We start from the raw sequence: 12389 nt of genomic DNA, 5'->3' as shown, positions 1-12389 counted from the left end.
CGTCCTGTGCATTGTAGGATGTTTAGCAGCATCCCTGGCTTCTACCCATTAGATGCCAGTAGCATCCCCCCTCCAGTTGTGGTAGCTAAAACTGTCTCAAGGTATTGTCAAATGTCCACTAGGGGGAACATTGCCCCTGGCTGAGAACCCCTGGAAAAGGGGTTGGCCAGATGGAACATTGGAGGGAGAAAGAGTGTTCCAGGGAAGGGAGCAGCATGTGCTAAGACCCTGTGGCTAGATAGAGCATTGGATTTAGGAACTTAGAATTATGGTAGTGTGTTATTCACAGAGTAGATGTGGGAGAAAGGAGCGAGAGTGACCAGAGACCACAGCACCCAGGCTGGGTCTTGTAACTATGCTGAGGAGTTTGGACTTAATCCTGAAGGCAGTGGAGAATTATCAAAGTGCCTGGAGGGCCTGACCAGGCGGTGGCGCAGTGGATAGAGCGTTGGACTGGGATGCAGAGGACCCAAGTTCGAGACCCTGAGGTCGCCAGCTTGAGCGTGGGCTCATCTGGTTTGAGCAAAAAGCCTACCAGCTTGAACCCAAGGTCGCTGGCTCCAGCAAGGGGTTACTCGGTCTGCTGAAGGCCTGTGGTCAAGGCACATATGAGAAAGCAATCAATGAACAACTAAGGTGTTGCAACGTGCAATGAAAAACTGATGACTGATGCTTCTCATCTCTCTCCATTCTTGTCTGTCTGTCCCTGTCTATCCCTCTCTCTGACTCACTCTCTGTCTCTGTAAAAAAAAAAAAAAAGTGCCTGGAGGAAGGGCGTGGAAGGGCCCCCACTCTGACTGTGCTTTCAAGGGGAGGAAGGACAGAGTTCCACAGAGGGTGTGTGTCTTGGCCAGGGTCTTGCTGGGGATGGTGGGTGGGAGAGTGTGTGCTCAGACCCTGGGGCTCCTGCTTGGTGAGTCTGGGGGTGAGGACGCACACCCTGTCTTCCCCCTGCCCAGCAGCAAGCTGACCTCGGGGCAGCTTTCCAGACGTGGATGGACACCAGTGGAGCACTGAGAGCAGAGGTACCCCCTGGAGCCCTGCCCGAGTGGGATCCCTTCCTGGGGGAAGCGGAAGTACTGTGCCCACGTATGCTCATGCCCCCCTCCACATGGCCTGCACCGAGCATGTTATGACCCTCGATGGCATCTTGCAACCACAGATGGGGAGGGTTGTTGCTGAGGCTCAGAGGAGACGGCAACACATCCAAGGTCACACAGCCAGCCCCTCCAAAGGCCTCCCAGAGTATCAGAGTTCTTGCTGGCCTGAGTCAGGAAGAGATGCTTGCCTGGCCCAGTGCAAAGCAGCTTCCATGGTTCAGTCCCACGGTTCGGGACAACTCAACTCTAAGACTCCGGGCTGAGGAGGTCTCGGTGTCATCTAGTCGAACCCCCCTCAAGAGTGCCTTGTCTCCTTCCCAAGATGGGGAACTCACCCCCACCTGTCATCCCAGCAGAGGGCTGACACACATTTCCATTTGCTCCCTGGGTTCGATGCCAGGAGAGCTGGTGCCCAGTCTGCCCTTTCAGGCTCACAACCTACGAGAAAGGGTGGCATGGAGGAGCCGTTATCTTCCTTCCATGAGAGTAGGGGTCAGTGGAGAGACCTCCATCATCCCTTCCTTGCAGGATTTGGGGCCATTCCCCAGTGTTCCCCACCGCTTGTCTGCCTTGCTCACAGAGGCCTGCCGTCCTGCCCCAGGGACCCGGCTCTAGGCCCCCACGGCAGCACCAACCTCCCCCTCCATCCCTGGACCCCAGTTTCTTTACCTAAGTAGAGCAGACCCAACCCCTGAGCCAAGCATGCCCCTAAGGCCTCAGAGATGTCCCCAAAGTGTCAAGGACTTGGGACTGTGGAGGCTCGGCCCTCAGGCTGAGCCAGGACCTCAAGGGGCCAATGGCCACCCTCTCTCTTCACATCAGGTTTACAGCCATCCGGACCGACTGGTGCTGGACCAGGGAGGGGAGATCTTTAAAACCTTACACTACCTCAGCAACCTCATCCAGAGCATTAAGACGCCCCTGGGCACCAAAGAGAACCCCGCCCGGGTCTGCCGGGACCTCATGGACTGTGAGCAGAAGGTGGCAGATGGTAGGAGGGCCTGTCGGTCTGGAGAGAGGTTTTCCTGCCCCAGGGGTGGGGTGGGATGGGGCGGAGGGGCTCCAGGGGGAACTGGGCTCCTCGGGGCCGAGTTTCTGTCCTCAGAGACGTAGGCACATGGTCAGTCATTTATTCTCTCAACCAGCAGTCATTGAGCCCCTGAATGCCAGGCCTCGTGCTTCCTGGGGGTGGGGGGGGACACAGTGGGACACCGGGGAGTAGTCCCACCCTCCCAGAACCCACAAGTCGCCAGGCCGGGGCCACCCCTTGTAGCGCAGCAACACGAGCTTCAGCAGGAAAAGCCCCGGAGGGCTGGACGAGGCTGGGGCGGGGAGTGGGCTCTGCACCTCGCCCCACTCTCTTCTCCCTGTGTGAGCACGTGCCCCACTCTCTTCTCCCTGTGTGAGCACGTGCCCCACTCTCTTCTCCCTGTGTGAGCATGTGCGGTCCGTGGAAGGACCACAGCTTTGGAGACAGACAAACCTGAGCTCCCCGGCAGCCCTGGGAGCTGGGCGAGCCACCGCAGCGCTCCGCGCCCTCCTCCCTCTGCTGCATGAGAAGGTGGCCTAGTGGCCCGCTGTCCTACTCCTTCAGCGGCAGGGCCTTTGGCGCCCTCAGAAGCCCAGTGGGGAGACCAGATGCCAGCAGCAGGGGTAGAAGCCCTGACTTCTGCCCCTCCCCGGCCAGCCCCTAGGAGAGTCACTGACCTCGGCGGAGAACCCATTCCACTAGATCAGCGGTTCTCAACCTGTGGGTCGCGACCCCGGTGGGGGTTGAACAACCAAAACACAGGGGTCGCCTAAAGCCATCGGAAAATACATATTTATTATACAATACATTTTTAAATAAAATATGTATTTCCGATGGCTTTAGGCGACCCCTGTGTTTTGGTCATTTGACCCCCGCCGGGGTCGCGACCCACAGGTTGAGAACTGCTGCACTAGATCATCCCTAAATCCCTTGGGCCAGTGGCTCAGCCTCTCGGCCTTGGTTGTCCCTTGTGCAAAGTGAGCATTTCCCAGTGGCCACGGGTCAAATGCTCAGCCGTGTGCCACGCGGGCAGCGGCAGCTCTGCTATATGTGAGCTCCGCTCAGAGAGCTGTGGCTCACAGAATCCCTGCTCTCTCCCCTCCCCTTCCTGAGTTTACATCCAATAATGGGGCTTTGGGGTCCTGAGGTGCGGGGCCCACCTGCAGAACCCACCACTGGGCCCCTTCCTGCGTTCATACACCAGCGCCCCATCGCTCCCTGCAGGTACCTACTGGGTCGATCCAAACCTCGGCTGCTCGTCCGACACCATCGAAGTCTCCTGCAACTTCACCCACGGTGGGCAGACGTGTCTCAAGCCCATCACGGCCTCCAAGGTGCCCGCCTCCTCCCGTCCCCCGTGGGCAGACTCTCTCTCGCCGCACCCTGACCCGGGCCACACCCCATCCCGGTTTAGGTCTTGCTGCATATAGCCTTGGAGAAGTCACCTCTCAGTTTTGAACCTCAGTTTCTTCATCTATAAATTGGGGAGGAATTGTTCTACCTCCAAACCGCTTTGATATGTATGATGCTAATGGTCCCTTCTTCAAATAGGACGTTCTGCCTAATACCTAAAATGGCACAGTCGGCCAAGCTGTCCCGACTGCGAGGACCGTGAGCCATCAGCACAACATCAGTCAGGGGGCCGCTCCCTTGGGACACGCCGCCCGCCTTGTGGGTGCACATGTTAAACGAGTGGCTGCTGCCTGCTTACCAGGTGCCCATCTCTGGGCTGAGAATCTTAGGTGGCTCAGGGCATCTCAACAAGCAGCCAGGGCAGGCGGTGGCAGTGGGGCGGGACCACTCCCCCACCCAGGGCCTCCGGCAGTGCCCTGTGGGTCTGCACTGACTGCTCGTGCACATGGGACAATTTGTGCTGCGCTGAGAAGAGCAGCTCCGGTTGCAGGGGAGGCAGGGGCCCAGAGCACCTTGCATCCCTTCCCAGCAGCGCAGCTCCGGATGCAGGGGAGGCAGGGGCCCAGAGCACCTTGCATCCCTTCCCAGCAGCGCAGCTCCGGTTGCAGGGGAGGCAGGGACCCAGAGCACCTTGCATCCCTTCCCAGCAGCGCAGCTCCGGTTGCAGGGGAGGCAGGGGCCCAGAGCACCTTGCATCCCTTCCCAGCAGCGCAGCTCCGGTTGCAGGGGAGGCAGGGACCCAGAGCACCTTGCATCCCTTCCCAGCAGCGCAGCTCCGGTTGCAGGGGAGGCAGGGGCCCAGAGCACCTTGCATCCCTTCCCAGCAGCTCCCTGGGAGGCTCGAGGAGTTGCCGGTGCTGACTATCGCAGACCCAGAGCTTGAGACTGTCTAGGCGAGCCAGCTGGTCCACCAGTTGAGCCCCTTCCATGTGCCAGGTGCTAGTATTCGACACAAAACACAGCAGCCCCGTCGCTGCCCCCACCGCCAGAGCTCACAGGCCAGCAGGCCCTTTTCCCTCTCACTCTGAGGATTGGGGGCCACATGGCAGACCCACCTGGCAGAGGGCTGGGGCTGGAGTTGGCACCTGGGTTGGCAGCGTGACTGCCCGTGCGAGTCGCCATCCCCATCGGGAACAACAAACCACTGTTTTGTGCCGATCTTAATCCACCAGTAACCATTGTTATGGTTGGCCTGGCCCTCGTGGTTTTTATTATGATTGCAGGATGCCCTTTGGCAATAAAACTATCAGGAAACTTAGGAAAAAATAAAGGTTGATTACTCACAGGACCGGAAATGACATAGCACACCTGGGGCCCTACAGGGAGGTCCCAGGTGCCCGGGGACCTGTGGGCTCATGCTATTGGTGGATTTAAAACCTAACAGTGGGAAGGTGAGGCACAGGAAGGGAACGGACAAGCGGCCCAAAGGGTCAGTTGCTGAAAGCAACCAGTATCTCGAAAACAAAAGAGTCTCTGTGGGGGGAGGTGGTCTGGCCCTTTACCAGAGATGGCCAGCCACCTGTGAGGTGGATGGGCTCAAAGCTTAAGTCAGGTACTCACTTTATAAAAACAGAGAAACTCCAACCATCAGGGATCTCACTAGGGCCACTGAGGCCACAGACCCTGTCCTATTAGTGGTTGTCAGGTCTGGCATTTCTACCCATCCCATCCCCACAGGGATGTGGGGACTTACTTAGACAGGACAGGAAGAGTGCTTCTTGTTTCCTGTGCACTCGGAAAGCCTCTGACTTGGGCAAGATCCTCTGGCCTGGCCCTCTGGACCCCAGCTGGGTTCTAAAGACCCCGCCCCCCACACGGAGGGGGTGGGCGGATCCAATCGCGGCAGGACCCTCACAGCTCTGACCCTAGCGTCAGGCCGGCCTTGGTTCCTCCCCTTCCTTGTTGCTCCTTGGCTGTGGACCAGCTCACACAGGCCTCCCTGTCCCTGTCTTTCATATGGACACACGTTTGGGAACATGGGTGGGAAATGTTTCCGGGAAAGGGCTTCTCCCTGACCCTCTGGGAGCTGGGGGCATCCACACCAGACCCGACCCCTCCGCTGCGCCTCCTCCACAGGTCGAGTTTGCTGTCAGCCGGGTCCAGATGAATTTTCTGCACCTGCTAAGCTCCGAGGTGACACAGCATATCACCATCCACTGCCTTAACATGACCGTGTGGCAGGAGGGCACCGGGAAGACCCCAGCCAAACAGGCTGTGCGCTTCCGCGCCTGGAACGGGCAGATCTTTGAAGCCGGGGGTCAGTTCAGGCCGGAAGTGTCGATGGATGGCTGCAAGGTAACCCACAGACCCCTCGCGCGAGGACAAGTGGAAAAATGTGGTTTTATTTTAAAATTGTATTTTACACTAGAACGTATAGCATGATACAAATAGCTTTTACATTTGTGTAATAAATTTTTATGACAATTTTATAAAATTGCTTTTATTCACATTGCTCTTCTGAGGGAGGGTCCGGGCTGGTAAATTTTACAGGTGGGTAGATACAGCACTCATTTGCAAGGCTGCTTCTAGGAGGATTGTCCCAGTAGAGCCCAAGCTCTATGTCGATCAGGCATCCCTGATTCGACATCCCCGTGCAGTGGGCCACTCCTGCTTATCAGCAGGGCTGGCAGCCTCTTCAAGACTACTCTTGAGGCGGCTAGGAGGATGCTACTAATCAGTGCTGACACCAACTGCCACTGAAGGAAAAGCACGAGACCGACACACAAAGTTAGTTGCAAGAATCACACAGGCAATTTATTACTCACAAATCCTTTTGGCATGCCTGGGTACAGCTTAAGGGGGCCCTGTCGGCGTGCTCCTCTGGGCTGTCTTTGGTCAGAGCTCAGAGTGACCTGGAGACAGTTCACGTTCACGTTGGAGTCTGGGCGACTACCACAGCAGGGGGCTCCTCAGCTGTAGTACCTTTTCTGGCCAACGCCTTCTAACAGCTGTCAATCTACAGCATTATCACCTCAAACCACCTTTTTGGGAGCTCCTTGCAGGGAGCCCCTTTTATGTTGATCTACTGAAATGTCACATCAACCCACTTTTTAAGATGTTCCTAGGGAAGCTTCTTATTTACGTTAACTTACAGAGTTACGACATCAAGCTACTTATCTACGTGTAACTTCACACACACACTAACTGGGCCCTGCTCCAAAGTCAGTCTGTTTATCACAGCTGCACACACTACATTAATTCTTATCCAGACAGCATAACTTTATTTAATTTCCTTAATTAATTTTAATATTATATCTTAATTACTTTTATATATCTTCCATATTTTTTTATATTTCTATATATTTAATTACTATAAAAAGGATGTACCTCTACCCTCTGCCTCCATTAGTTTCATTTTTTAACATTTTTTGGTTAAACAGGGTGGGTCGTTGGGGGAGAGAGAGACAGAAAGTTGTCAAGAAGAAAAAAAAAAAGAACAAAACCAGTTTCACAAGATTAAACAAAACTGGTAATATACAATGTTGGTGAGGGTGTGGGGCAACTAACATGCTTACACAAAGCTGTTTTGAAAACTGCCTCCCAGGCTTCAGAAATGTGCCTCTCCTTTGATCCAGCAAATCTACTAGAATCTGTTTTATGGAAATAATGAAGAATGTGCACAAAAGCTTAGTACAATGATAGTCATTACAGCATTACGCATAAAAAATACAGGGAGTAGGCCCTGGCTGGTTGCTCAGTGGTAGAGTGTCGGCCTGGCGTGCAGAAGTCCTGGGTTCGATTCCCGGCCAGGGCACACAGGAGAAACGCCCATCTGCTTCTCCATCCCTCCCCTCTCCTTCCTCTCTGTCTCTCTCTTCCCTTCCCGCAGCCGAGGCTCCATTGGAGCAAAGATGGCCAGGGCGCTGAGGATGGCTCTATGGCCTCTGCCTCAGGCGCTAGAATGGCTCTGAATGCAACAGAGCAATGCCCCAGATGGGCAGAGCATCACTCCCTGGTGGGTGTGCCGGGTGGATCCCTGTTGGGCGCATGCGGGAGTCTGTCTGACTGCCTCCCCGTTTCCAGCTTCCAAAAAACGCAAAAAAAAAAAAAAAATACAGGGAGTAGAAGCACCAGGTCAATGCTATGGTGACATACCACGTGGCCGTTAGAAAGTGTGAGGAGAGGTGCCGGGGAAATGCCCGTGATGCATGACGGCGACCGTGATGGATACATGTGTCCCCTTTTCCTTCTGCCCTCAGGTCCAGGATGGCCGCTGGCATCAGACGCTCTTCACCTTCAGGACCCAGGACCCCCAGCAGCTGCCTATCGTCAGCGTGGACAACCTCCCTCCTGCCTCATCAGGGAAGCGGTACCGCCTGGAAGTTGGACCTGCATGCTTCCTCTGACCTCTGACCTCCGGGCTCCTCTAGGCCTTGAGGCGGAGGGAAGAGGAGGAGGAGGAGGAGAAGGCGGCGGCACAGGGAGGGCACTTAGGGGCAGGTGGGCCCAGGCAGGGCAGGTCACCTGCCGGAGGATCCTAGGGCAGGCCCCAGATGTTGCCGCCCAGTAGAAGCAGCTGGGGGGGCAGCAGGGAACAGGGTGATACCAGCCCAGCTCCAAGGACCGACCGAAGAGCCAGCCGGAGCAAGCTGGCTCCGCAGCCCGCCTGAGCCCCATGGCCTGTCTCCCAGCTCTGCGGCACCCCGTTCCCCCGCAGCTTCCTGCCCAGGCAAGGGCCCCACATTCTGGCCCGCTTGAGGGCAGGGGGCAGCTGGCCCCGGCCAGGGAGCTATGATGTGCAATATTAGAGAGGAGGCATGAAAAAAGGAGTAAAGGAAAGAAAGAACTATATCTATTTTATTTAAACAGACACAAAGAAGGTGCGTTACTATTTTTTTTTCACCTGGGGGAAGAGGTGAAGACAGACGGTGAGAAAGAGCAGCGGGGTGGGGAGCACAGGAGGCCAGGGGGGCGGAGGCCCTCGGGGCTGGGGGCCGCCACGTTTGCTACCTCCCACTGTGAAATCAATCGCTGGTGCTCACAATTGTCTCTTAGTGTACGTGATTTTTTTTTTTTAAAGGAACAAAACCAAACCAAACTCTATTTAAGATTCTGAAGGTGCTACCATTTTTGCCACAGACTTTGAAGAAGTATTTCGATGTGGGCAAGCGTCCACATTTTCCTCTCTCCTCCAAATGAAAAGTTTGGGGAATTTTTTAATTTTCCTAATGTCACCCTTGTGCTCATCAGGTTATCTGCTAAGGAGAGCGGGTGGGGGGAAGGGGAAAAGAAAAAGGAAAAAAAAAAGCAAAGCAAAGCAAAAAAACAACAAAAACAAACACACACACACACACACACACACACACACACACACACACACACACACCACCTACCAGAAACAAAAGTAGTAAGATTGACCTTTAACTTATGGACATTGAAATGTTTGCCCTCTTAAGGCAGGGGGAGGCCTGCAGGTGAAGGATCTTGACTTGGCCCTTCATGACCCCGGAGGGGAGTTTGGCTTGGCGGGGGCCATCTAGACTGGAGAGTCCGGGCAGAAGCCTCGACCTTGAAGAAACTAGTTACAGGAGCAGCAGTGGGTCAGGGCTGACCTCGGAGATGGGACATAGGCACGGAACCACCTCACGAAGCCACAAACCATCGTCCACTACGGCCCTCCCTTCCAGGAGCTTGTGCGCTGGAGATGCAGTCATCACGCTTGCTTTGGCGTTGCCATCAAATTCTATGGACACACAGCGTCATCCGCGCCAAGAGCAAATGCGGCTGAGAAGAAGGACCATGGGAACCTCAGAGCTCAGCGCGCGAGGGATGTTCAGTGTCGCCTGAGTTGTCCTACCTATATCCCTGAACCCGTCAGCACCCAGGTTGGATTTTGAGGTTATCTGAACTATGAAATTATTTTTATAGAAGGCGAAATTTTATGTGAAAGTCTATTTGTCTTTTTCTTTTTCTTCCCCTGAAGTTGTGTCTCTTTGGGAATTGGATTTGACCTGCATTCTTTAATACCTCACTCTGGCCCCCCTCCCCCCGACACGTGCCATACCCCTCGCCCTCTGGCCCCAGCCCAGATGCGCCCACGGAAGGGCATTTTTGTAGCAGTTCGGGCCTCAACCCGGCCCGCGGTATCCCCACGCTGTCAGTCTCCACCTGGCCTCTGTCTCGTTCTTGGGTTTCTCTGCTGTCCTCATTGATGTCTCTGTCCACATGTCAGTGTGTTAAAACCCCAGTGGGTCCCGTCTCTCCTTTTCCCTTCTGGATTTTAAATAAATATTTAAAACTGAGGCAATGGAATGACAGATCTGTGGCCGTGTGCTTCTTTGCAAAGCCCAGAGGGAGGCTTCTGGCGGGGCTGCAGGGTGGGGGAGGGGAGACGCTCAGGGGATGTCCTGCTTCTCCCGTAGGAGGGGGTGCAGGGTGAGACGTAACTGCACCTTAACGGGAGGTGGTGGCACTAAAATGAGGGCACCCAGGTTGTGTAGTGCCTCGGTTTCTTAGGGCTGCTGTAACTGTACCCCCAACCTGCCAGCTTAAGACAACCAGAATGCATCCTCTCCCAGTTCTAGGGGCTAGAAATTTGAAATAGATGTACTGGTTGGGCCACCATCCCTCTGACGCCCCTGGGGGAGGGCCCTGACCTCGGCCAGCTGCAGGTGGCCCCATGCCTTGCTTGGCTTGGCACCTCGATCCCCGCCTCCGTAGTCCCATGACATTCTCCCTGCATGACTCTGTATTCACATAGTTTTATAAGGAAGGACAGCAGTCAATTTTGGGTAAGGACCTCGTCTTAACTTGATGACTTCTGCAATGACCCTATGTCCAAGGAAGGCCCACATTCCCCGGTAATGTGGTTAGGACTTCAATATAGCTTTTTGGGAGACCCGATTCACCCCGTAATATACAGGGAGGAGGTCTGCTGAGTTTTACATGGCAAGTCCTTTTTTTTAAATTTTTAATGTGGTAAAAAATTACATGTAATGTAAAACTCACTGTTAATGATATTTTAGTACCTCCACAGTGTTGTGCAGCCATCACCACTGGTTAGTTCCCGAACATTTTTATCATCCCCCACCAAAAAGTCCCCTCTGTTTCCCTGAAGCAGTCACTGCCCATTCCCCCTGCCCAAGCCCCGGGAAAACCACTAACCTGCTTTCTTCCTATGGCTTTGCTACCGTAACTGTTTCATATAAGTGTAATCATACAATCTATGATCTCTTGGGACTGACTGCTTTCATTTAGCATGTATCAGTACATCATTCCTTTCCATGACTAATATCCCGTTATGCGGACAGAACACATTTTGTTTATCCATTCATCGATGGACATTGGGTTATTTCCTCTCTTTTGATAATTGTTCATTATGCTTCAATATGAGCAATTCTTATCTGTGAGGTTTTTGAGAGAAGCCACAACACCTGCCTTGGAAGAAGTGAGAATCTGGGAGATAGAGGTAGCTAGATTTAGTGAATAAAATATAGGACACCCAGATACACTTGAGTTTCAGATTAACGATAAGTAGATTTTTAGCTTAAGTATGTCCCCTTCAATATCTGAGATATACTTAGATCTGCTGGACCTGGACCCCAAATCTCCTGACCCTTCTCAAGGACCTTGGATGAATCAGAACTTTTCTGTCCTCATCTAGGAGAAGGAACAAATCACAAGTAGTTGAGTTCATACCTGGGATGATATGTTTTTTAAACTAGCTGTAGCCTGACCAGTGGTGGTGCAGTGGATAAAGCATTGACCTGGGATGCTGAGGACCCAGGTTTGAAACCCCAAGGTCACCGGCTAGAGTGTAGATTTACCAGCTTGAGCGCAGGGTTGCTGGCTTGAGTGTGGGTCATTGACATGATACCACGGTCGCTGGCTTGAGCCCAAGGTTGCTGACTTAAGCAAGAGGTCACTGGCTCGGCTGGAGTGCCCTGGTCAAGGCACGTATGAGAAGCAATCAGTGAACAACTAAAGTGACACAACTATGAGTTGATGCTTCTCAGCTCTCTCCCTTCCTGTCTGTCTATCTCCCTCACTCTCTCCCTCTCATGCGTGTACTAAAATAAATGAATGAATGAATGAATGAATGAATGAAAATATAAAAACTAACTAAGTTTCTAGGTCATCCGTTTACATACAGCTGGGTCTTCTTACCAGAGGTGGATTAAGGTCAGTTGAGGTCCTGGGTGCAGAAGAAAATATTGGGCCCCTTAAAAAAAAGATAGGGAAAATAAAAATACATGTTAACCATATTCTTAAATACATAAAAAATATTATGTACTATTAGTGTTAAAATTGCACATATGAAACCAAACTTGGTGTCATTAGAAAAAAAGTGTAAAGTTGGGGTTTTGTGGGGCCCTTCAGAAGTCCCCACCAAGGCGCAAGCATGGTGCACCCGCCGTTAATCCCCCTCTGCTTCTTACCCTCCCCACCCGGGCACCTCCCCCTGCAGTGGGCACCCGGAGCTGCCGCCCTCTGTGCCTCCAGGAGCGCCATCCATGAAGTCCAGGATTCGTGGTCTGAAAGGGCTTAGTGACTCCCGCGTCTCAGGGACACGTTGCCATTGCCAAGAGGGCAAGTGACCCTGGTGAAGTCGAGGCAAAACTGCGATTCAAACCGAAGACTGTTGATAGTGCTGTTCTGTGCATTAGACCGGTGGTTCTCAGATGGGCAGAACCAGCTGTGCCTGGAAGCTGGTGATAAATGTATATTTTCAGCCCCTTCCCAGATCTACTGAATCACAAACCCTGATGGGGCCGGCCATCCAGAAAACCTCCCTGGAGATCTGAATGCCTGGTCAAGTCCCAGACATCACAGCCCTGCCCTAGTTCCTAAATCTGGTGCTTTTGCAACATTGGAAGAAAAAAAAAAACAAACCAGAAAGAAACTTA

The 12389-nt window shown here is 53.4% G+C and overlaps 1 protein-coding gene across 1 annotated transcript in view; it reads left to right on the top strand.

Annotated features, from left to right (window-relative positions):
- Positions 1 to 9795, top strand: part of COL27A1 (collagen type XXVII alpha 1 chain) — a 134914-nt gene extending 125119 nt beyond the window's left edge. Inside the window, exons 57-61 of the mRNA XM_066367345.1 lie at positions 960 to 1025; positions 1923 to 2091; positions 3355 to 3464; positions 5620 to 5838; positions 7743 to 9795. Coding sequence (XP_066223442.1) covers positions 960 to 1025; positions 1923 to 2091; positions 3355 to 3464; positions 5620 to 5838; positions 7743 to 7889 — 711 coding nt within the window. The 3' untranslated portion in view covers positions 7890 to 9795. The remainder of the gene's footprint in view (positions 1 to 959; positions 1026 to 1922; positions 2092 to 3354; positions 3465 to 5619; positions 5839 to 7742) is intronic.
- The last annotated feature ends 2594 nt before the right edge of the window (positions 9796 to 12389 follow it).

The sequence above is a fragment of the Saccopteryx leptura genome, chromosome 2 (genome assembly GCF_036850995.1).
Source record: "Saccopteryx leptura isolate mSacLep1 chromosome 2, mSacLep1_pri_phased_curated, whole genome shotgun sequence".
Lineage (NCBI taxonomy): Eukaryota > Metazoa > Chordata > Mammalia > Chiroptera > Emballonuridae > Saccopteryx > Saccopteryx leptura.
Note: the sequence above shows the minus strand (reverse complement) of the source record. Positions and strands in the feature narration are given on the sequence as shown.